We start from the raw sequence: 25,016 nt of genomic DNA, 5'->3' as shown, positions 1-25,016 counted from the left end.
AATCTGTGCACCTCATTTCTCCTCCTGGAAACGGGGACAAGAACTCTTAACCTTGCTCCAAATACTGGCTGAATCAAAGGAGAGGCTCAGCTCAAAAGGAAGAGCCAGCCTAGGCAAAGTTTCCTTGCTCTTTGGGTCTGTCAGTAAAATGGTTCCGCAGGTACGTTCTGGGCTTGCCTCTTTGGGCAGCAGAAATCCAGTTTCTCAGCTGGTTTTCATTTTGCTCCTCTTCCCCTTCCCTTCTGCAGTGACTCTGTACTGTGATGACCTTCCTCCCTGCCAGGAAGCATGTGGCTGTCCATCTTGTCGTCCCCCCCCCACCCCCAACCTTTGAAACTCAGTATTTCCTGCAAGAGGAAGGGGCAAATGCTAATTTTTGTTTTGTTTTTTATCATGTTTCTGTTTTTTTGCTAATCCAGGGGGTTTAAACATCAAGCACAAGCAACAAACTCGGCTGTAACTCTCTGAGCTCCCTCATTCAGTTTATATGTTTATCATGTTGGCTTTTATCAACTTACTTTTAGAGCCTGGATTTTACTGCAGTGCAGAATGACAGAACAGTTCCTGCCCAGAGACGAACATAGCAATGCTCCCATGCATAAAAACTCACAGCACGTAACCTGCCCTTGCACTACTGTTAGGTCCAAAACAGTCAATACTTCCTAAATCTCGACAGTTAGCAGATGGTGGTTGCTCCTGACAACTATTGCCAGCCTGCTACAGAAAAGAAGTACCCTGATAGGGGAGGGCTCATGCTGGCAAGAGCTGTGAGGATGGCATTGGAGCTTGCAAAGCCCTGGAGCCGGTTGACATTCCATGGTAGAAATGCAGCATTTCTGTTTAGACCAAAGGCATTGATTTTTATATTGGTTTTGATGCAGTCTGTTTAATTCTCTCAAACCCCCCACAGAAATAGTGTTTGGCATGACATTTTTGTTTTTTTCCTCGACAAGCAAAACGTTTTGACTCTCTCTTGCCCCTGGCCCTGAGACTTTACTGACCAGTTCAAAAAGCTCAGTAACATTACAATAGTTTGGGTACTGGTTTGAGGGAGATTCAGGTGGCCTGGCCTTGCCAGTCGTTGCCCCATCCTTCTTGTTCTGAGCATCCCCTTTGATAGCTGGCACTTGACTGTCCTGTGAGCGAGATGGGCTGAGAGTGGAAAGGAGAGTCCAACCTTCCTGCTAAGGCCCTCAGTGGGGCTGTGGGACAGCTACCTTTTGGTCCCTGCTTCAGCAAAGGTTTCACTGCTTGAAGGGGTGGAAAGGGAGTACACTCGCACCATTGGCTGTGTAAGTGCCCAGCCAGTCCACGTTGCCTCCTGCACCCTTGATTGTGCTTTAGCCACTAGGTTGCTGGCTAAAACCAGAAGTTGTTGCAGCAGGAGGTGGTGGTGTAATTCATCTAATTCTATTCCCCTCCAGCTGTGCTCTAGCAAGGCCAGTAAGTTATACCTGTGCAGCTTCACAAGCAAGGTGTTCCTAGTGGTGGGAATGGTCCTGTGGCTATTGGGTGCTGAATAAATAAAATTAATGTTAATAGATCACTTGAAATACAGGAAGGTTAGATGAGGTCGACTGTGTTCTGGACCATTAGCAGAGACAGCAAAAGCATTTCAAAGCCTTGATTCAAGCGAGTTCACATACATCCCAACAATTTAGGCAGATAACACTTTGCACTTGGCAAACTTACTACCGGACAAAAATATTCTGCCCAATTCTGAATTTTGTGGCTTGTGATTGCATTCACACTATTTAGGATGAGATCTGCTGAGGACTGCTGCTTTCCAGTTGCCGATTCTTCCACTGACTTCCAAGGATGTACTCAGGTCCAGGCTGCGGAGATACGGCGTGGCCTAAGCGCCGGCCTTGGGTTCCAGTCACAACCTGTAAGCGAGATTCATCTGAGCCACCACGGATGTCTGTGGTTACACAGCCATTTCCTGGTGCGGCTGTCCCTTGCTTCCTCTCTGAATGTAATAGAGGGAAAGGGCCCTTCGAAGGGACTGGTCAGGGGTTGAAATGCAGCTATCTGCTTGTAAGAGTCTGAAATTAGGTAGAATTAATCCCACTGTGTCTCACTTCTGTGGAGCTACATGTCTGTCTTAGGACTTTGTGCCAGACTGTGCTGTGTGATGTTCTCCCAAACCAGAACAAAAGTTTTGTGCCACATAAATTGTTGTTGTTTCTGACACCTCTGTGACTCTCTCTTTCAAAGAAAATACATACAGAGAATTGTACAGGTGGCAAAATTACAAATGAATTGTATACATTTTTACAGTTTGAAAACTGACCTTTTTCAGAAACCGCTTTTTTTTGGTGAGTTACATGGCCCTTCACTTTTAGAAAATTAATGCTAGCATGAAGTGTATTATAATAACTATTTGTGAAATAACAGCATATTAATGGATGCAAATTACTGACCTGGGAAACTAACATGCCCATGATTCCTGTACTTTTGATGTCAACATTAAAAGCAACATCTAACTAACAGTGATACGGTAAATTAATGTTAATAATAGTTTTGGCACTAATAGAAAGTTATCGCTATTTGTTTAAAAAAAAAATTCTGTTGCCAGGCTCAAGCTGATTTAAAAAAAAAAAAAACAAAAAACAAAAAAACACAACACCTCAGCTCACTGTCACTGAAGCTTTTTCTACGACAATGGAAGGAGATTTCCCTCTTCACTGGACACTTAGGGATGTTTTCCTAGCAAAGATCTGTCATTGCATCAGGTTTCCTACGCTAGCTGGGACGCTCAAGCAGAGGTAAAACAGGAGGCTTCTCCTTCCTCCACAAAAACCTCTGCAGAGCACCTTTTCTGTAATAAACTGAGTTCTATTTAAAAAAAAAAAAAAAAAAAAAAAAGCAACAGGTTCTTTCTAAGTGTCATCAATATGCAGTTTGAATGGGTAGAGGAGGGGAATGAGATCAAGGCTTTGAAATTCTGTCTTTGCACAGCTACGCTCATCCAACCTCTTATGGATTTCACACGATCCATTAGCTTTATTAATTCAGCACCTATGGCCACAGGACCATCTCCACACTGGGAACAACTTATGTGGATGTGGTCAATGCAGGCAAATCTGGGCTTTTTCATCATTTACTGTCTTCCCTTCCCCAAGAAAAATAATATGTTGCCCCAAAAAAGCAATTTGCTAAGGAAACTAGGCACCTACATGACTGTGACAGGCATTGTTTAGAGAGCACGCCTTTTTGCGTGGGACAGATATAGCTGTGAGGAGATTAAAAAGATGCAGTCTCTAGCCTGTGAAGGCTTCAGAACAGCTTTAGGCATTTTTCAGTTGAGTAGTAATCAACATGGCATGTAGCTCTTGAAACTGTAAGATGGGGACCAGGACACTTCTGGGCCTCCCTGCATCATCACCAACTTGCCACCAATTCATTGCATGACTTTGGTTTGCTCAGGTAAAGCCGTGGTGTTTCTCCCCAAAATTACAACGTTATAAATTCTCGACTGCCTTTCAAATGCACCTGGATATCTTTGGCCAATTGGCTTTGTGGAGCTGCATGAATCAGAAGAGAGCTTCAAAAGTGCTTTCAGTTTTACCTGAGACTTCTCTGCAGGCAATTAGATGGGCTTGGCCACTATACATGCAAAATAATTTTTCAGAACTTTAAACCAGTATTTTTTAAAGTTAAAAACCTGTCATCTTCTGTTTTTGAGTACAGACAATGGAGAGAAGTAGGCAATTAAAAAGCTTTTCCAATGTCTCTGTTTCCCTCATCCCCACCAGTGCATAATTTCTCCCTGATGTGTGAGTGGTCCTGTTTTAATGCTGAGAGGGAGAGTAGACCTGTATTCGCCTGTTTGGTAGCGTGTTGCTATGATGCAGTACCATTGAATGCAGTAATATATCACAACTAACTTCACCCTGTAACATCACACTGGCAAATATTTCTGCAAACGTAAAAGACAAAAATTGTCCCAAGGAAGCAACAGAAGCAGCAAATCCTTCCACTGCAGTTTTGGCATGCATTATTGGATTCAGCAAGCAAGTCTGACATTATCCTACTGTGCTAGCTTTCAAAACAAAGGCTGCAGCAAAAGAACCTGCTCTCGATCTGCGTTACAGAGGATAAATAAAAAACATTCAGATTTCCTGGGATGGCAAAATACCTACCCAAGCGCCATCTGGTCCAAACAGCTCTAAAAAGTTGCCAATAAATTCCCTGGACTTCTCTTCCCATTTCTGAATGAGGTCATGGCTCTTCTCTTCCACCTTGTTAACAAATTCTTTTGATTTTTCCTCTACGTTCTTGACTTTTTCTTTCATTTTGTCCACTTGGTTTTGAAAGCGGTATTTCTTCTCCTGTTTTAAAAGTGTGGACAGAGAGATTGTTATGTAGGGGCTTGGCAATAATTAGCCACTGAAAGTAAGGAAGAAGAAAAAAAATTACATTAATGCTAAAATTACTTATGACCTTAGTTAACTATTCTCACATGTTATTTGTGTGGCCAGCTAACTTAGAAGAGAGAGCAGGCTCCTAATTGCCGAGTGATGCAGAAATAGAGGTGGAAAGAGAAGGTGCTGTTATGAAGCTTCAGTCTGGCCAAGCTCAAAAAATATTTCAGGTTAAAGGTTTTTGTCCTGAAATGCTTCTGTGCTCCTCAGAAATAAAGCACAGAGAACTCACAAAAGGCTGTGCCCTTGAAGATGTAATGACCTCCGCAGAAGCACAGCTCACTGTCAGCTTTTAATTTGCTGTGAATTTCATTTAACTGACTCTTTAATTTACTCCTAAAACAAATGCTATTTAGTTCCACTGTAGCAGCTTAAAATACTGAAGTAGGGCTTTGGATCAGAACTATGGAATAAAAACTTCTTACTCAACAGATTTTGCTTTGCATGTGTTACTTGCTTTCTTTCTGCTACTGCTATGAAAGAGATGACGGGGGTTTTATTCTAGCTCATGAACCTCTAGAAGAACTGATGAAAGCCCAGTTTAGAATCTCTATAATAAGAACATGCACAGCTTGGCCTCTAAATCTCAGGCCATGTACAGAAATGGTATTTTATATTTAAAAATTCCTTGAATGCAATATTGAAAAAAATGCAGCTATGCAAATACATATACTTAAGTACTTGAGCATTCACATGCCTGATGCACTGGCATACTTCATTAGCAAATCCAGTCTGTGATTCTGGATTTGAGAAACATTGCAAATTAATTAAAGAAAAGTTTAAACTGCCCTTTCATTCTTACGCTCCAGAATGTAAACACATTTCAAATTAGAAGTTAAAAATATGCCCACAATGTTTTCAGGAGATTATTTTCAATGCCAAATGCTACATGGAGAAGACAGCACTTCAAAGCAATAGCAGATGCAAGGATTCAAAACGACACAGGTACATATTTTTTGCAGGCCACAGGGCCAAACAAAATCAATAAAATCTGAAGAAACCTCACCTACTTTGCATCTAATGGACAACCAGACCTTCCTTTAACTATTTAGGAAACTAACTCTTTTCTGTCTTGATGAAATGCTGTTATTTATTTTGAAACACAAAAAGCCTCTGGTGAAAAGCAGTATTTCTGCATTTAGATTACTATAAGCTAAAATAGCCAAATGTCAGGAGGGACTTCAGAATACATCAGTGTCTTTGGTTGGGGGGCAGCATAAGTTATGCAACAGTTTCTTAACCTCAGAGCAGAAAAAGAATAAATTGGAGAACCACAAAGGACAGTTTGCATCCAGTGTGCATCTAATGGATGCTTGTAATTGTGATCCCTATGGGTGGAAGATTTACAGCAGGAAGTTTTAAATATACCATCAGCACTAAACTGTTCTAAAGAGACATAGAAAAGTGAAGAGAAGCTTAGTGAAATAAATATTTATGTCCTGTGTTCTATGATGTATCTGCCAGACCTTAAAATAAGAAACAAGTAAACAAAATCCTCACAAAATGACACAATTCAGTCTGTCATAAGGGATATCCTAGTTCCCAAATGAGAAGAAAGTCATCCTGTGATGAAACCCAATCATGAGGAACCTTTCAGTAACGTGGGGTTTTCAGAGGCCTAATAGTTAAGACTTGAAACAGAAGATGGAGGAAAGTAAATTCATTTCTGCTAAGTATTTAATCCTAACCGGAGGGCGAGGTGCAGTTCTGTATGTGAAAGCTGCAGCTGCCTCTGAGCAATCCTTTGAGCACCTCCGCTCTACTTATCACACTACATATTGTGATTTCTAACCTCTTCAGCATCATTTAAACACCAGCTTCCTAAAACACTTCCTTGTGTTTTAAAGGGCTTCTACTGGGCCATTTGTTTTGCTATTTTTATCTTGTTACTTTGTAGAGAAAAAGCTTGTATGTCAAAAATCTGTGCTGTCTTCTCACAAGGGAAATACAGAAAGAGAGTCAGTTCTTGGGTCAGTGCTTGAGGGCACTATGGCTGGGGGTTGGTTTCCTTCTTGATACTCAGTCACTTGCAGCTCAAGAAGAAACACGGAGCAGTAGCTTTTTTACAAACATCAAAGCGTAGGACAGAAACAAAGCTGCTAATTACTAGCACTAGTTAAAACAATCCTCAGCTTACCAGTTTCTTTTAAACTAAATTTTTCCCAGCTTTGTCTCCTATTTTAAAAGCAACAGGAGGAAGATATGCTTTCTTAGCCTTTGTTTTAAGTTTGCGCTCTTCACAGACACCCTTTCCGAAACGAATGCAGATCAGTGTACTCACGTTTATAAAACTAACGTTCAGCTCTTTGGCGGTGTATCCTCGTTGGAGGTTGCGTCGGGCATAAACGTCGTAGTCCCGGACAATCCGTGTGATGATATCTGATGTTGAGATACCTTCAGTTCTCTGTGTTGGTACAAACATTCCTGAGCAAAGGGAGAAATGAAAGCCCACTGAGAAAGCATGGCAGGACCAAGCCATGCAGCAGGTAACTGAAAATGAATGTCTCCGCAAAGATGCCTGACCAAAGATAAGAGGCTTGACATTCCGGCCAGCTTATTCTCAGTTTTTTCCCGTTCTTCCTGTGTGAGCTTAGAGAAGGCATAAAGTTGCTATTTATTTCATTTTTCCTCCGCCTATAAAACAGCTAAAACTTGTCCACTTCACAGTGTCAGTTGTGATGTTAAAGTTACTAGCTAGACTGGCAGGGGTGCCCGAGTCAGGAAGGCGTTAGACCTAACAATTGCTGACAATTCACTAAACAGTTCTTCTTCTGGCTCTCACTCACATTACTGAAAGGCCTTTTGCTGGTCTCATGCGTATTTCTGCTCTCCCCTCCATTTGCTGTGTTGCACCCTCTCACAGTCCTTGTTCTGCTGAGCAAAACAAGCCAGCCTGTAGCATTGGCCAAAGCCAGTAAAAGATGCATAGCAATAAATGGAAAACACCCAGGAAGTGCTAGTAGCTTGTAACGGGAAGATGAAGCACAAGGGTGGTGTGAATAAACACAGATTTACTATGGAGGCTAAGGATATCACTTGCTACAGCCCCTGTTTGAGTGGCTGAGGCTACGTGAGCGCTGTAAAACCATGCTCCCTCCTCCAACAGATCAGCCCCTGATAAAACTAGCAATTTATTAATGTTGCTTTTATTTCCTCAACGCAGCTGTGGAATATGTTGCTTTTTAATTGCTCCTTATCAAGACAGGATCACATGAACTGTTAAACCAAGTCACAAAGGCAGTGATAGCAGAGTGCTAGCACACCTTGTTTTAGTAGTTATTTAGGACTGCAAGAAATTACTACTATCATTTATACGTAATTGCAACATTAAACTGCTGATGAGAGCGAGCTGTGAGATTGCACTGGAAATGGTTTTCCAAAATATAGTGCTTTGTCTTAAAAGGGTGCTATAGCTACTGACAAATTAATCCCCCTGAAGTAGGCAGGCATTGCTAGCCAATTTCACAGGGTCAGAAAGAGGTCTGGAGAAGGAACCAAGCAGCTTAGCAGCCTCTTCTGAGTGACTGATATGTGATATCGCTTTATTTTCCTTTATGATCTCTAATTAATACTCTGCTAAAAAAGAGATTATTTTGATCATGAGCAGAGAGGTTTCCCTGCTCACACTTTTCAGGCTTGCAGCAGTCACTCAGGAAACTATTTTGGGAAGCAGTAAAACCCACTTTAAGCCAGAAGCCTTTACAGATAGAAGCTAGAAGAATCCAGGAACAAAATCCCTTGCTAAGCCAAATACTGAATTGGTTTTAAGTAAATGTACAAAACCACATATCAGAGCACTATGTTTAGTCACTGATTTTGCTTTCATTTGCTTCATGTGCTGGACTGATCCATGTTTTCATGGAGTGAATTGTTTACAGATAGGCAGGGGTTCAGTTAGCCCACCATTACCCTGCTCACTGTGGTCCATATATGCTCCTAGCCTTTGAAAACAGTGGAAAAACGGTTGTCCATGAGAAAGCTACACAACAAGGCCCACTGTCCCCATTTGCTTGTTTGCTCCCCAACAACCCTATGATGTGGGAAAATGAAAAGGGGAGCACTACAACTAAGAAAAGAGAAAAATATGCACAAATGCTTCCACAGCATTGGACTATTTTAAACAAAATACCCTAGGAGAAAGGGGAAATTCATTACAGTATTAACCCTGTTCTGGAGCGTTACAGAACTACTACATCACTAGATCTCAACACTTTTCACAAATAAGGTGAGTAAATGTCACAAACCTCAGTGGTACAAGATTGAACTCACTTCTCCAGTATCACCCAGTGATGTAGACAGGACATAATGCAAGTTCCTGAAGTTACAAGCCTATACTCTATTGCGTATCTATGGCCTGCAGGGACTCCATACCATTCCTTCTCCCCACAAAAAGCAGCTTATCTATTAAACTTAACAGGATGAAACTGAAATTCCAGTTTAAAGGAAATCTAGCTACAGAGAGCAAATGAATAGGATATCTGAGAAACTGCAGATGCAGCACTGATTCCAGCTGGAGGTAATTGTTCCATAAAAAAAATGTGAAAACTGCTTGCTCGCACCCCCTTCCATTTTCAACCAAATGCACCTGCGAAAGAGAGAACCGAGTTTATGATTTATAGTATCTGGGCTGAAATGCATTAGAAATGCAGCAGGCCTTTATCTTACTAATCCCTGCTTTTAAAGGCAACCAAGCTTGTGTGACTGTAAGTAAGAAATAAAGTTTGAATTTCTTGGCAGGATGCACGCATGCTGCACCCATGCCTAAAAACAGCAGAGAAGATTGTGCCAGGTCTGGGCACTCTCCAGCTTGCTCTGATAATGATACAGTGACACCAAGGTGCCTGCTGGGCTGTACTGTGTATTCAGCACCGTATAGATGTAAGGCAAAATAGCTCCCTGCCCGTGTGTGTTCTGTATGTCCCTCAATGACCCATCCTTACCAGAGGCAGGTTTGTTCCATTGCCTAGGAAAGCATGCTCACTCTGGCTCCTCTGAAACTGTAGAACAGCCGTGCCTAAAGGAGGGTTGTGAGTCTGCCCCCACAGTGAGGTTTGCAAATGGAAAAAGATCAAGAACACTACTGTGAAAAGCTTACTCTTTTGGCTGAGGTCAGTACCTGGTCTCCAGCTGCCACTGTGCAGCTTGAGAATGTCACTTCACACTACAGATTACCATCAGGTAGATTTTCTCTGGAATTTTTTTAAGCCTCCAATATACACATTTATGTAGACCAGGAAGAAGATAGACCCTCCAGTGTTCAAAGCAGCACCTCCAGGGAGCAGTGGAAGAAAAGTTTGATCACTTCCTCCTCCTGCACTGTTCGTTGTGTTAGGATAGCTGCTTCTGACAAACAATAGCTTAAGTTGTTCTCTTTGGTTTTAATTCAGCATCCATGAATGGAAGAGAGAGAGCCTCCTGACACCTTCAGTATGTTCATGTTCAATGTTATATGGAACGAACCAAACTGCTAAAGAGTCGTGACACATTAATTACTCTCATACTGATTTAAATCCTCTGCCAGTGTGGTGAAAAGCAGCCTCAGCGTACACCAGAAGTGGATCCTGATGACTCCTGAAGGACTGCGCGCTTTCCCCCACAGAGAATTGTTGTGTGTTCAAGGAGCAGTCAGTTTGTGGTTACCAATAAACTACTAGAGTTTGATGGGCTGCTGTGGGTACTGAACTCATTTTCACTGGTTCAGACCTGTTAGTGGAACACCCTGACATTGCTAAAAAAAAAAAGCCAGAAAGGACTCTTTCATGACATATTTGAATGGTTTTCTGAGGGTTATGGTAGGAATTCAGCCAAGGACATCCTTTGTGGTTTTACAAAGAGAACCCTTCTGCTGAAGTCAGCCATACCTACCATTAGGGTGACATTATTTCTGCTGCTTCTTTCCCAGCAGTTGTGATCAAAAGGCAATAACAAGAGTTCAAACTGAGGCTGAAAAGGAAGGCGTTAAAATGTAAAGTTGCCCTTACCTGCCTCTTTTATATGTTTGTATACATCATCCGAGCCAGCGGAGGAGTATGGGATATCATCATGGGCTACAAAGTCAATCTGCAGGTGAACAGAAGAAGAATCACATGCCACCATCACCGAATCCTGGTTCAGTGGGGGTTGTTGCGGAGGATCCTATCTTTTCTTGAAGTCAGCTGGCTTGCTTTTGACATTCTCATCCTAAAATACTGCACCTGATTTAGGCCTACAACCGCTATGCTCTACAGTCAGTTTGAAAGAACAGAAAATTCATATCCAGAAGTACTGTTAACACCTTGCTCTGGATGTCTCTGGATGATATTCTACAGAAAATCTAAGAAGACACCTGTTTCTGCTTTTATTGCTACCATAAGAGCTCTTAAGTCAAGTGGCAAAGACCCAACTTTCAAAACTTTAGAGACAGGATTATTGATTCTGTCTCCTTAGGTCTGTGCATATATACAAGTAAACCTAGTAACTGTCCTGCTGTACATTCATCATACAGTGATAAGGACACTAAAATGAACTCCAGTTTGTTACATCTTTGTTAATATTTTTATATTTTATAAGACACTCAACAGCATGTAAGAATAGTTACATACATCTTAACTGCTGGCATTTTTATGTACATCTGGCCAGCTATTGCACCTGTTGAAATTAATAAGAAATGTGCCCTTAATTAAAGACTTTAACAGGACTTCAATCATTACATTATAGCTTTCCTGGTTCATGAGTTCCCTTCCTGCACTTGCAATTCATGGATAATTCTTCAGTGTTATTCTGACATTCAAAAATTCCTCAACAGACACCATCCCGGCATACTGAGAAAAAAAAAAAAACCCAGGAAAAATAGAACATCTTCTGACAAAGACTCAGGCAAGCGATGCAATACACCTAATTTCAGTGGCTGGAATTGACCAAATCAAACAATTTACTCCAGCTAATAGAAATTCACATGCTTGCTGCTTATTCTTAACCATCAGTCTACAGAGGGAGGACAAGGGATGAGGGGAGGAATGTACCTTATGTTTTTCAAGAAACTCTGGTGTCAGTGTCCAGGGTGCATCTCTGATGACCTCATCTACATAGCGACAGTGTCTGAGGGCTTCATATCGCTCAGCTTCATTCATCACAGTGAAGCCTTTGAATTTATGAGTTAAATCATCACTGCAAACTAAAACAGGGAAGTGTCAACAAAATGGCTCTACGTCCAGTACAATTAGCATGTCTGACAGTTAATAATTTCTTGATAATTCCGTTAAGCACTTAGTGCCATTTTTGGGTGCTCCAGGGCATCTGAGAGATCTGCACAGGGTCAGCAGATATAACTCTGGACCAAAGAATGATCCCCCCTGCTTTCTGGAGCTGCAGCCAGAGCTCAACTGAGATACCGTAGGACATCTCAAATGGTATCTTACGCATATGGCAAGGGAACTGAATCCTACTGCAAGTGGATATTTCATGGGCTGTGAAATTTCTGGGGTGAGGGAGAGTGTTTTAAAAACAAACAGAAAAGTGAAGTGTCAGCAATCAAAAAGTGCTCACAAACTTCATGTATCACAGAACAGCTGAGGCAGGAAAGCAACTCTGGAGATCATCTAGTCCAACCATCTGCTCAGGACAGGGTCAGCTAGAGCAAGTTGCCCAGGGCTATGTCCCGTTGGGTTTTGAATATCTCCAAGGATAGAGACTCCACAACCTCTTGGGGCAACCTTTTCCTGTGTTTGACCTCCCCCACAGTAAAAAAAGTTTTTTCTTATGATTAATAGAAATGATTAATTTGCCAGCACAGCTCTCAATCACAGAAGACCAGTTTCTCACAAAATTAGCACTGAGAGAAAACAAGTCATGACAGATTTCATAAAAATCTCTCTCTGAGTTGAGCTTTGAATTCAGCTGATTTCATGGAAAGATGAGTAAGGTTTGTTCCACAATCAAACAGGAAATTACAGAAGGAAATCCAAGGAAAAGGACTGGGAAAAGCCATATGCTCTAGTGGAAAGAGCAAAGAGTTAGAAGTCCAGAAATCCTGCATCTTTAACGCTGGATGCGCCAATGCTTTATCATATCGCTTTTAAAATGATGGGCCTGTGCTGTTGAGGGACTATAAAAGTTGGCTATTATCTTCCTACCCACATAATGTTCCACAAAGTACAGTGGCCTGTCCCCTTGACTGTAACTCTGTACAACGTTCTAGCTACGATCGTCTCTCATCTCCTCACATAGACTAATTCGATACCCTTTACAGCTGGGCTGACTGCGGTTGTCCTTCATCACAGGTCAAGCCTATGCCTTTCGATCTCACTTGGCAATGACACCGGAACAAACAATAACTGTACTTGACAAATGGTAAATCCAACATTATTAGTGCTGCAGGGAAGAGCAACAGAAGCCCCACAGCTGAAGCGTCTTTTTAATTTGAAAGCATCACCCTGTCAGACAGGGTTCTGGTGAAGAGGTAGTCTTTTCGAGATCTAAAATTGATGTTCTTGATGTGACGGTCATTAAGGAACTTTAAAGTAGGTAAAAATGTAGGAGGCTTAGCTCTGCAGTTTGTGCAAAATTCAAAGCCACATTAATATACAAATGTACTTCAGCTGGAGAAATGCTGCTCACATCCTAGTATGCCATTTTGATGCCTGCTGATAAGAAATTGAATGGAGATCAAAGCATTTTCAGTAGAAAGATCCCTTCTGAGATTGTATTTATATTTACTTAAAGTCTCTATGTCACCTTAAAGTTGGGCTCTCCTGGAAGAAAATAGCAGAAAATAATTTTTGCTCAAATTCTGTAGAAAAGTTTGATTTCATTTTTGATTACTGTTCATTTGTGCACAATGCAGACACAAAATGTATCTGTATTTCCTTTTGGTTCTCTGCTCTAATGACTGATTTGGGAAGATATAAAAACCTATTAGAAAAAATCTCAGCTCCAAATGATATTCTTTACAACAAGAAATAAAAGGGTTTGGTGGGGGGGGGGGGGGATGCACCCACAAAGGCATATCACAGCAGTGCTTTTGCAGCACAAATTGTACGTGGGTGTGGAGAGCTGCCCATTTTCTAAACATGCTAAGGCACAATGCATCACTGGAAAAAGGTTCTGATGAGTGCTGGCTGCTTTGTCCTTCACTCAGAAAATAAAGGGGAAAGTGGAGCTATACCGTGAATTTCAAAGGAGTCGGGCTTTTTCCCCAGAGCTCCTTCCCTGATCTCTGACAACAACCCCCACACCTTTAAAAATAAGAACAAAACCTCCATAACTCTCTTCTTCTAATCCTCACACTCATGCATCCCCACCTGCTGCTTCTGCAAGCTCTCTGGCTCAATAAGAAAATAATAGAGTCCTAAATGTTTCTTTCATAACAAAGGGTTGTCTCTTCCTTTCCCTCCCAGGAAGCTCCATTTCAATTGCTATAATTCATTAACTCAAGGGTAAAACTGAAGCGTGTGTTTATAAGAAGGAGATTTGGCTTTTCCTGTATGTTGTGTCTTATATTTTTTTCCCTTTTTAGACAGATTTGGGACAAAGACACAACATAATGCATCTTATAAAGTGTCTGAACGTTGCATTCACAGCCTCTTTAGCATCACTTTTGTAAGCATCTGAGCAGAAGAATTTCGCTGTGAAATGTTAACGAGAGGCACATCCCAAACCCAAAGGCGCAGGGAAACTGCAACTGAAATGCATATTTATGAGGCCTCACGAGAGCAGTGCTTGCACAGCCAGCTAGGCAGGAAACTAAGACGCTCTCACGTGACTTGTCTGGCATATACAACTGCTGAACATCTGTTAGCAAGCCATACAGCAAAACAGAAGATACTCACAAAATAAACTGAAAAGAAAGAGTAACATACCTAGCAACACTTGTGAGCTGAAAAATATGTTCAAATCTTGACCTATGTTTGGGTCTCCAATGCCAACAGGTCGGAGTTAGCTTCCCTGTTGATGCTGAAGGCTGGGCCTGCACACATTGGTACTGACCTGGCGGCCAAGGAAAATAGGCTGGCTGGCTGGCAGTGTAGGGACTGAGGAGCCGGGAATAAATGAGCAGTTGATCTCATTCACTCATTTCTCTTTGAACAATTTTGAAGGAATAAATGAAAAAGGTAAATTATTCATATGGAGCTATTCTAAGCTCAGAGTCATGCAGACACCTGCTTAAACTAGAATAGGAATTGTACCTGTGCTGCTGAGGGCAGAATTTGACTTTTACTTTAATTGATGCAATTGTAAGATGTAATTCAAGGCAAATAGCCTACATAAAGCCTGCAGAGAGAAAGCAGCACTCAGAGTCATCGTGTATAAACAGCTGGGGGTGAGAACACTGCAATAGCTCTCTGCTGCTGAAGCACAGAAGCAAAAATCCAGTGCAATAAATAACTCTGATCTTACCTCCTACTAATAAGTAGCTATTTGGGAATAGAGTTTTGGCTTGCATAAGAGCTCTAGCATGGCCAGAATGGAAGAGGTCAAATATCCCATCTGCATACACTCTGACAGGTCTGTCAACTGCAGAGAAAGAAACACAACAGTGATTTTCCAGACCCAAAACAAGTTGCATGTAATTCTACTGGAGAGGTTTTTGTTCCTAGATAAGATGGGGAAAAAACTCTGCAACCAATTCAGATTTTCAAAGTATACAATAAGCGAACTTGCAGTGCTTTATTCTGCTCATTACTTGTTCTTCTCTGTACTCACTGCTGTTTTCTCCCAGACTCAGCCTATTTATTATCATCCATCATCCCTTTATTCTAATTTAGCAAAAATGTCATCCTCCTGTCTCATTCAGAGTTCTTCCATATGTCTTGTTCTTTTCCCTCTGCCTTTCCAGTCAGTCCTGCCTTCTGGATTTTTGTTGAAGTTTTTTCCTTGCTTCCTTCGCCCCTCACTTTTCCTCCCCTCTGCTCTGTGGCTTTCTTTTTGCCACAGCTTGCCACTATAAAAATGTATTGCTTACCTCTTCCACATAAACCTGTCACTTCCCATTTTTCATACTTCCCACAAGCGCTTCTCTTCTCTCTAATGATCCTATCATTTATTTTTCTCACTGTCTCCCTGCTATCACCCTTATAATTCCTTCTTTCTGTATGACATCTTCAGCAGCAGCCTTCTCACAGAAAAAGGAGCTGCTTCACCAAATGATAGGCCTGACAGCTGTGCAACTGACCTCCAAGCAGAAGGCCATCAGAGATGAGAGCAACAGAGCTTCAGCCTCCATCACCTGCGCTTTTGTGCTACAGAAAGAAGTCCTGGCTACCATCCATGGTCCACAGAAACATGGGGACAAGGTTCCTTGCAAAGCTCACTGGAAAACTGCGTCTTATCCCTATAAATGGGTATATTTTAAAAGCTCATTTTAAATACATAAAATAAGTATATAAGAGACCCTTTTTCTTTTTTAAGGGTCTCTTAGAAACTGGGGGGAGGGGAGAGGTCAAATATATTTGGGACTTTCTGTAAAATTATTTTGTTTCTCTAGCCCAATCACGGAGGTAGCTTTGGAAAAAATGTCCAGATAAAGAGTTGAGAAATCGGGCACCCTTTGCAAAGGGTAAATGGCATTTAAGGTCACCTGTGGTTTGATATGGTCAACAAGGACGTGAATGAAGGGAGCAATTCTACAGAGTACAGAGACAGTTATGTGAAGAGAATTCAGGAGGTAGCTTTTACACAGTACGATTTTCAGGCTGCCTGGAATGGGTAGGCAAGCCTTCCTTTCCACTAGTATGCAAGCATCCATGAAAACATTAAACTATAGCTTGAAATGTTTTCTCTTGTCGTTTCTCTAGCAAAAGAGAATTGTCCTCTAGTTACTGCTTTCTTCCCCAGTATCTGATAGCACCAGACGTCAGAGTGGCCTTTCTGCTTCCGAAAGGGAAGGCACAAGCCAGCACAGATGCACGTTTGCAAGGGACTCGGGAACTGCGTGTGGCCCTGCTGAGGGGACTCTCCACACCTACCTGGTGTTCCCAGGCGGGCCTGTGCAATGGTTAACTTCTCATGGGGCGCTTGGCATTGACAACTTGTTTCGTCCGCAAATGGAGCAGGTGCTGTCAGAGTCTAGAAGCGGGCAGCAAGGAGGAAAAAAATACAAAGAAAGTCAATTTGTTTTTCCACCAGGCAGTTAAAATAGAATCATTTAATTGTGGCAGGATGCCCTAACCAGGCTTAACGCTGGTTTGCTCCTTCGGGTTTTTGCTTTTTGGTCATGCCTGAGGATATGCAATTCACAGAAGGTAAAACGATGAGGAAAATATAGGCCTCCTAAATACATCACGCAAACGAATTCTTAGTCTCTGTTGAGAAGCTCACGCATTTTTGATGTGGGGGCAGCTAAATAACTGTTCTGTTTGAGGGCAAAGTCAGCTCAGATGGCTACAGGCCCAAGCAGCTTAATCCCTGGTTCGGATCTCAATGAGTCCAAAGGCCCCAGATGTGAAATGTATTCTGCTATGTAAAAAAATAGCTGGAAAAACCAATTAGGATTTAGAATACTGCAAACTGGCCATCTCACGAGCACCAGTTCCTCCCACTGATAACACATCAGTACTGATGACTGGGGACTAGAGAATGTATTGTTGTGTTTTCAGTCAGATCAGAATCCTGGATAATTTTGAGGAGCCATTCAAAATAAAGACAAGATTGCAGCTAGAATTCCCACATAACTAGAGCCCAGTGAGCTGCAATTCCTTTCTCTACTCTGACATGTATTGTAATAACACTAAAAGCCTCTAATTGTGATCAAAGCACCATGAGGATCCTTGTTCTGAAGAGCTTACAACCTAAAGATATAGGAGAGAAAGTGAGGATGTGTGAAGAATGACACAGTATTATGTATCAGGAAATCTGATCGCAGAAATTACATTTTCTGCTCATGCTTAATGAGCAGAAAAGGCTCATTTGGGAATGAGCATTTAATTTGGGAAGTTACCAGCAATCAAAACCTCAGGTATTTATTGTTTGCCATATGGTCTGAGGTGAAAAAACACGTTTCTACTGCACTTTGCTTGAAATCTTCATGGAACCACAGAAGCAGCAAACTAGCATTAGTTGTTTTTTGTTTGTTTTGTTTTGTTTTTGTGAGATGAGACGACGGCTAAGACGATCCAAAGCAAGCATATCACTTACTTTGCCTCCACCATGATTTACGTGGGATATCATGACCTTGGCACCAGTAGTTTAGTCTGGTTTTGACAGTGACCATTCATGCCACGCACAGTTGTCACATCAGCCTGAGCACCTGTGGTTGATCGTAACAAAATATCCCTTCCTCTTATTTGCACTTCTTTCAGTTTTCAGATGCTGAACGCTTAATCACCGACCATTTACTTTTTAGCATCCCTGAGACACGTTAACCTAAAGATGTTTAATGCCTAATTGCTGCTGACCTCTGGGCTTATAGGCTCGTCTGTACGGAAAGCTCAGAGAATCAAAGCAAAACAGGCCTGAGAGGAACCTCAAGGTGGCTCTGATCCCAAATAGCAAGATCAAATATATTTATATAACTCCTGAGAGAAACTAACCCAATCTGTTCTTAAAATCCACAATTACAGTGTTTACCTGTTTTTATGCATCTTTCTAATGTCTAACCTAGATGTTCCTGGCCAACAATTTTAGATGATTACTCTTTTCTTCTTCACAGTGGACATGAAGAACAATTTATTTCCTGTCTCTTTAAAGGTACCATTTTCCATAATTGAAGCCAGCTATGTGTCTCACTCAGATTTATTCTTTTTCAGTTCCTTCATCCATTCCTCACAGGTCAGGCCTAAGAGGCCTCTGACCATCATTCATGGTCATCCCTTTCCAACTGTGCATTTTTCTTTAAAGGTGGCACCTGGAACTAGAGACAGCATTCCAGGCAAGATCTTACCATCTCCACCTTTTTATACATACTGGCTTGATTATTGCCTTTGTTGACTTGTTTTCAGCTGTGCCATCCAATTCCCAATTCTATTTGCATGGAACTGTGGCTCTCTGATTTCTCATCTCTCTTTGTGCAGCTGATTGATTGTTTCTCTCTGATTTTGTCCTTAGTGAACCGCATTTTCTCTGCTTCTCCAATTTCTCATCATCTCTTTGAACTCTGCTCCTGTCCTCCTTTCTCCTTGGACCTCTCTCAGCTTGATGCTGTCTGTGAATTTAAGAGACGTGTTTTCTGTTCATCATCTCATGTGTTAATGAGTAAGACCAGATGCAGCCTATATCCCTGGAGAATCTCAGTCAGAGTGCAAGCCGCTGATGAATGTCATGAATAGCTCTCAGGGGGTATTCAAACCACCTAAATCAGGGACCTACATCTAGGTCCCTTGGATGGGATATGAAAGGATCTTGGTTCCAATGCAATCTTGGATGCCTGCGATTAGATCATGTGAACCTCCACACCACATGGAGTGGTGCACGGCTATAAACACATTGCAGAGCTTAACACAAGACAAACTTACAGTTGTTCATCTAGCAAACTACTGCTTGCCACTCTAGTTTCTTCTACACTTGCTAACGTAATCGCTTCGTAGTGTCTTTTGCACCCGTCTGCAAAGCACTCACTTTGCCGGACAACACAATTGATAGGCCTAAGGTTTAGATCGTGATAGGCCCCTTCATTTTCTTGACCTAATGTTGCAGCAAAGGCATAAAGTCAGCCTAAGATGCATTTGCAGCTTCTGCTGCTTTGGGATTTACTATTTATTTTGCTTCCCAAAAGTTCTCAACTGTCATACAGATTTCTTTTTTCCTTCCACTTTTCTTTCTTTTACTTTTTTTGTATCTCAAATGTTGCAGGAAATCTTTTGAGGTAATATTAATATGTTAGTGATTAAAATCACAGCTTCTCTGCACAGATGAACTTAAAAATGGAGGAACTATGACAAACTCCAAGTTTCTGTCTGGGTTTCATGGAAGGGAACTGTTCAACCGGCCACCCACGTAGCATGGCATAGAATATTACACATAATCATACAGTGTGAGCTCCTTTCTTTATTTTCTAAATACTATCTTTTTGCTTCTGTCTTTGTGATTGCTGAGGGCTAACCTGTCTTTTTATCTCCAAGCAAGGTCAAGTTACACAACAGCCCATACAGCTTGGTTCATGCTGGGATAAAGAGGAAGGCAGAAATGTTAAAACAATAATGGCTATGGTCTGAGGCCTGCAACTGGTAATCAGATCCTAGCTTGGTAGAGGCTGTTTCCTTGGAGATTATTTGAAGAAAATAGGCCCAGTTTGCAGCAAGAGATTTTTTTTTTCTAGGCACACATAGTAGTGCTTTTAATCCATGTAAATGCCTTTGCAACACCAAGACTTTTCTTTCAGTCTCTGCTAAACGGAGAACAACCTCTATCAGGTTCCCATCAGTCCAGTTTTTGTAATCATGCAACACTAAAACTTTACAACCAGGGGCTTAGAACCAGACTTGTCAATCTTTCCATTACCCTGTGACCTGTCAGTCATTGCATATTAATGATAATTAACACAATAGACTAAAATCAGGAATATTCTGACAAAGAGAAGCCACGTACAGAAATACATAAATATGGTGTGCTGACAGATCAAGTGAAATATAGTGATAGCTCCTTAATAGTATCCAAGACTATTTTATTTGATCTAGCCTAGGAAAAATGTAGCTCAACTTAACAAAAACATCTTATGAGTAAAATAATATAAGATCATTTGGTCCCTATAAAGAACATAAGAAAATATTTCAAGAAATGATTAAAAACCAGAAATAATCTATCAAAGCTCTTTCAGTTTGTTTATAATTACTTGTACTCTTTCCAGTTTCTTGTCAGTAATAACTAGAATTGGGAGAAGACAGTAAGTAATTTATGCAGCAGCTTTTTCATTTTGGTTAATCCATTAAAACACTTCCAGGAGTTTGCTATAGTTTTGCCAATAATTAGATGCTTAGACGAAGACTGTAAATGTATTTCTGTCTTGATCTGACAGATTTTTGCCTTCATCTGTGCATTGGGCTTTCTCTAAACACCACACATACATAACATTACTTTTCTATTTCATAACATTTTGTGATTAGTCAAGGAAGTCAAATTAGCCTTGTTTTTTGGGTCATGGTAAGCTTCTATGATCTAGGATACAGCATCCTGTAGCAAGGTATTCTATAGCTTAAGTGTGAGTTAAATGAAGAATTATTTCATTTTGCTTGTTCTGAATCTGTCTCTTGCTTGTATTATTTGATATTCTCTAACCTATTCTCTATTCTTGTGTTGGAAGCTTCCGGAAATTCATTCATAGTCACCTTTTCCTTGCCACTCATGATTTCCACAGTCCTCTCTCTTTTCCCCCCTCGGTTGTTTTTTCCAGGCTGAGGAGTTTTTCCCTGTTTATTTGTTCCTTGTATGGAAGCCACTCCACAACTTTATTTTTGCTGCCTTCTCTGTAACTGTGAGGTGGTTACACAGTGATCGTACTGATAACTCTTCCAATTTCTAGAGCTGTAATAGATAGGGATAGAAAATTACTCATGTGGTGCTCACAGTTTGGGGTTATTTTTCCACGACATAAGCCCCTAATACTTGATATGAGCAGGGAGACTATACTTTCATTCAAGCAGTCTAAATGTCATATTGATATTTTATTACTAGTATGTTAGGTGTGGTGTTTAGAGAAAGCCAATTACACGTCATAAATGGAAAAGTTACTGTACAATCAGCACTCTTTAGTAATGTTTACTTCCAAATACGTTATCAAACTTTGCAAAGGTCTTGCCGTGCAAGTCCTACTGCTTGGGAATGAAGACACTGGATTCAAATGTAATTCAACTGATGTCCTAAAAGTGAAGATGAACCCTGTATGTGAAAACCACGTATCAAATACTACTTGGATATCACAAGTGATTCGTTCTGCGACAAGTTTAAATACCGCCTTACTTGCATTCCTGCAAGCTCCAAAAATAACAATCAATTTCAAAAAACTTCACTAAATTAAAAGATGGGAGGGCAGGAAAAGTGGGGTTTCCCAGAAAATGACTCAGAGCTTCATTTGCACCTGGTAATGTCTTTGTAACCCTCAACTATATTTACTGTAACCCACAGAGGCGAGTACAATGTGACAGGCAGCACTTCCCAGCCGAGCTGGCTCTCTAGCCAGGACATTTTACAGAGAAATCGAACATGACCACTAGGAGAAGCAGCTTATTTTTGGGTGCATCTTAATGTTGCCTTTTTATTATTACTCTTCATAGGCTATTGCATCCACTTAACTTCACTGCAATTCAGCAGATAAACATTAGGAACTTATGTCTCCCATGTAATTAAAGGAAAGCAGTAGGTTATTTGTAGAGGAGCAGGAGTCATATCACTGAAATAACATGCCAAAAGTACGAGCACCTCCACATCACCTCTTCTCTCAGTCTGCAACAGGGATGATTAGTTATTACTTATTTGCCTTAAGCTCTAATGTTTTTTTCCGGACTTCATCTTCAATCAAATATACTTTGTTTGTCATTCTGTTAAGTTAGTAATTATTAAATGCAAGATACAACTAGAAATTTAAGGTATAATACCAGGAAAACAACTTCCACTGCCTTCTGAAGGAGCATAGTGATGTATATATGTACAGATTCACAGATTATGAAACTCGAACAACTACTATGTCATCTATTCTAATCCTTACAAACGGCTACAGAATTTCACGACAAGATTCCTGTTTGACAGCTGTAACTCTTGACTGAACTGGAACACGTTATTTAGAAAATAAAATCCATGACAGAGGTGGGATGGGCACCCAGTCAAGCAGAGTTCAAGTGAAAGAACTCCTGATGAAGCATGTCAACCTACACGAATATAAGCTGGAAAAGAAATGTGACTTTCTGCAAGGTACACTTCTCACCTTGCTTTACTGGCACAGCCGTGAGGAGCAATGCATACAAGTGACCTGGGAATGACTCACTTAAAGAACAAGCTGAAGCTAAGATAGTGTGCAGTCTGTGAGCCTAGTTCCTACCGTTCTCATTGCTAGAGACTTAGCCCAGCCATCAGATGTCCCAGCATTCAGAAGGAATATGCAATATTTCAGCATAAGGGAGTATGTGGCTCCTTCACTAGGGCACTGGTTCCCAAACCGTAGCGTGCAGATGCAATCACAAAGAGAGGATCTGACAACGGGACTGCAGAACCATACTGTCCTCAGGGCATTTGCAACTTAATGTTGAATGGCAGGTGTTTGCTGAGGGTTGGCAGCGGTCAATAGACCAAAAATGTGGAACTACAGTTCTGATGCCACTCTGTGTTTCATTCATCAATCCAGAAATTGGAGATAACGTCAGTTCACATTTTTGGATTTCTAATACCTGTTTCTTTTTACTTGTACATTGTGTAATTACTTGACATATGCCTACATGGGGCTAACTTCATATTAAAGTAGGCAAGGGTTAATCTACTGAAATCAATGGAGTTACAGCTAAGAGAAAGGACGGATTTGGCCCAGTATTCAATCTCTACTTGTGCTTCTACATAAAGATACTTATGAAATGTCTTGCGTCTGAGGTACGACAGCATTTTTTTTAATAAACCATTACTCAAAATAGAGCTATGCTGCAGCAAAAAAAAATGTTTTTCCCCCAGCACACAAATCAAGTATTCTTTGCACACCCCCAGCTGGAACACAGAAGCACCCTGGAAGAACTATTTTCCCATAGGAAGGGCATTGGGCTGCTTCTATAGAGGTTCTCTCATTCATCCAGCGCTTTTCACAACAGGTTTTTCACTTTACATCTTTATTCTAACGTGTGTGTAGGAAATGAAAGCAGATTACTTGGAAAGGAAGCTATAAGCACATACTGTGATGGATGATCCCAGCTGCATTGAGTGTTTGTGCGTGATCCTGGATGTGTGATTATACATTGCATGTATTTGGCTCCTAATCATGTATTTATTCTGCTTCATATGCATGTATGTATTGGGTTTCTTTCTACAATGTTACATTATAATGACAGATAGGTTTTTGTAGGGAAAGGGAATCTAATTATGCTGGTATTCAACATTTTTTTAGCGATATACACAAACCTTCACAGTAAACACAGGAGCACAGTTTTAGATAACCTTCTCCCGACGAGGCTGCATCTAAAATAGCATTGCATTTATGTATGCAATGCATATAGGAATACAATGTATAGAATGTAACATTTGTTCCCTGCGTTTACATCTCTTTTGTGAATCTTGCGAACAAATTTCTGTATATCTAACCAATACATACTGCAGCATATTTTTTGCTGAGATTGTGGCACTTCAGAAGGTACATCAATTGCAATTCCTTGATGTAGCAGAGGCAAATCACAGCTTAAATTTTGGTGCCCACAGCCAAATGTTTTTTGTTTGCTTGATTGATTGTTTTTAAGTGTGGCAAAAAGAATGCTACATATGCACAAGTGCAGGGCACGCTTGGCATGCTTTTATGCATTTGTGCTTTTATGTAGTAGACAATATTTATGAAAACTAAAATTAAGCCAGAGCAGAAACCAAACTTGTTCGGACCAACATAATATTTAGTCCAATAAAGTCATTTTGGTCCAATAAAGTCAAATGTGATGCATGTCAGTGCTTAGTTCCTATCTGAAGTAAACAGATGGCAAGACTCCCCCCTAAGCCATAATGTCACGTGAGAGAGGAAAAAACAGCATGGAACACTTTGTAGCCACAATAAAGTCCCCTAAATCTGAGTTTAGCTCCCCTGGTTAAAATTGCTTACCTCTTTTGGTGATACAAGAAAAATAAATATGAAGATATACAGAAGCTCATGGAAGTAGAATATTTGAAATAATTCTACAGGATGCATCAGACCCTCTCAAAACACTGTTCGCAAATAAGAAAGGAGTAAGGTACCCAGGGATGAAAATATAGAAAGCCAAGGCCTGCACACATTTCTCGTAGTTATTTTAAATGTCGTGCTTATCGTTTCATTGCTTAACAACAGCAATAGGTAAACTGTCTCTAGAGGCAGAACATTTCACCGCTTAACAGCAGCAATAGGGAAACTGTCTCTAGAGGCACTCTAGTTCCACCCTAAACCACTACTACAGTTCCAGTAAGTGAAAGTACTGAAACTTTCTCCTTTACTCTTTAATTAAAAAAAAAAAAAAGTTTTTCCTGAATAATTTGAAAAAAAAATCATGGACTGTCATTTCTTCTAAAAAATTGGTACAATAAATGAAATGGCTAAAGCAGCTGACACCTAAAACGACACGAGGGCTATGATAATCAAACGTTCTTGAGGCTCATTCTTCAAAGTATCATAGAGCCAGGGGCCCCAAGGTATTTGGTGCCTAATTCCAATTGAATTGTAAGAGGCTGTAGCCGCTGAATCTCAAGGCAAGGCAGTACAAGTAAACCTAGGCTTGGGAGCAGTCTCTGGGATTGTAGGAAGAAAAGAAACTCCCAGTATGGTTAAGGGAGAGATGAGACCAAGCAGAAGATTTTGAAGTTTCTTTTCAAGTAAGTTTCGATGTGTATTCATTTTTGTTTTATTTGCAGCACTGTCATCATAAATTGCCATTGCTTCGTTTTGTGAAAGACACTATCTGGAATTGTCTCCCTGAACGAAGTGCATTGAAATGTCTGTTTCTTTATTTCAGGTACTGGTATGGTGAGAGGCGG

The 25,016-nt window shown here is 40.8% G+C and overlaps 1 protein-coding gene across 7 annotated transcripts in view; it reads right to left on the bottom strand.

Annotated features, from left to right (window-relative positions):
• PCYT1B (phosphate cytidylyltransferase 1B, choline) overlaps window positions 1-25,016 on the bottom strand; it is a 46,215-nt gene that overhangs the window by 3,988 nt on the left and 17,211 nt on the right. For 4 of the 7 annotated variants that reach the window (XM_009665390.2, XM_068917434.1, XM_068917446.1 and 1 more), the window contains 6 exons: window positions 16,370-16,469; window positions 14,802-14,918; window positions 11,429-11,580; window positions 10,409-10,487; window positions 6,709-6,851; window positions 4,146-4,334 (listed from right to left, as the gene is read on the bottom strand). In XM_009665390.2, the coding sequence (XP_009663685.2) occupies window positions 4,146-4,334; window positions 6,709-6,851; window positions 10,409-10,487; window positions 11,429-11,580; window positions 14,802-14,918; window positions 16,370-16,469 (780 nt within the window). Of the gene's footprint in view, window positions 1-1,692; window positions 1,887-4,145; window positions 4,335-6,708; window positions 6,852-10,408; window positions 10,488-11,428; window positions 11,581-14,801; window positions 14,919-16,369; window positions 16,470-25,016 lie in introns of all 7 variants that reach the window. The other 3 variants (XR_011136009.1, XR_011136010.1, XM_068917471.1) reach the window with 2 other exon arrangements.

Source organism: Struthio camelus, chromosome 1, assembly GCF_040807025.1.
Source record: "Struthio camelus isolate bStrCam1 chromosome 1, bStrCam1.hap1, whole genome shotgun sequence".
NCBI lineage: Eukaryota > Metazoa > Chordata > Aves > Struthioniformes > Struthionidae > Struthio > Struthio camelus.
This window is presented reverse-complemented; position numbering and strand designations above follow the sequence as displayed.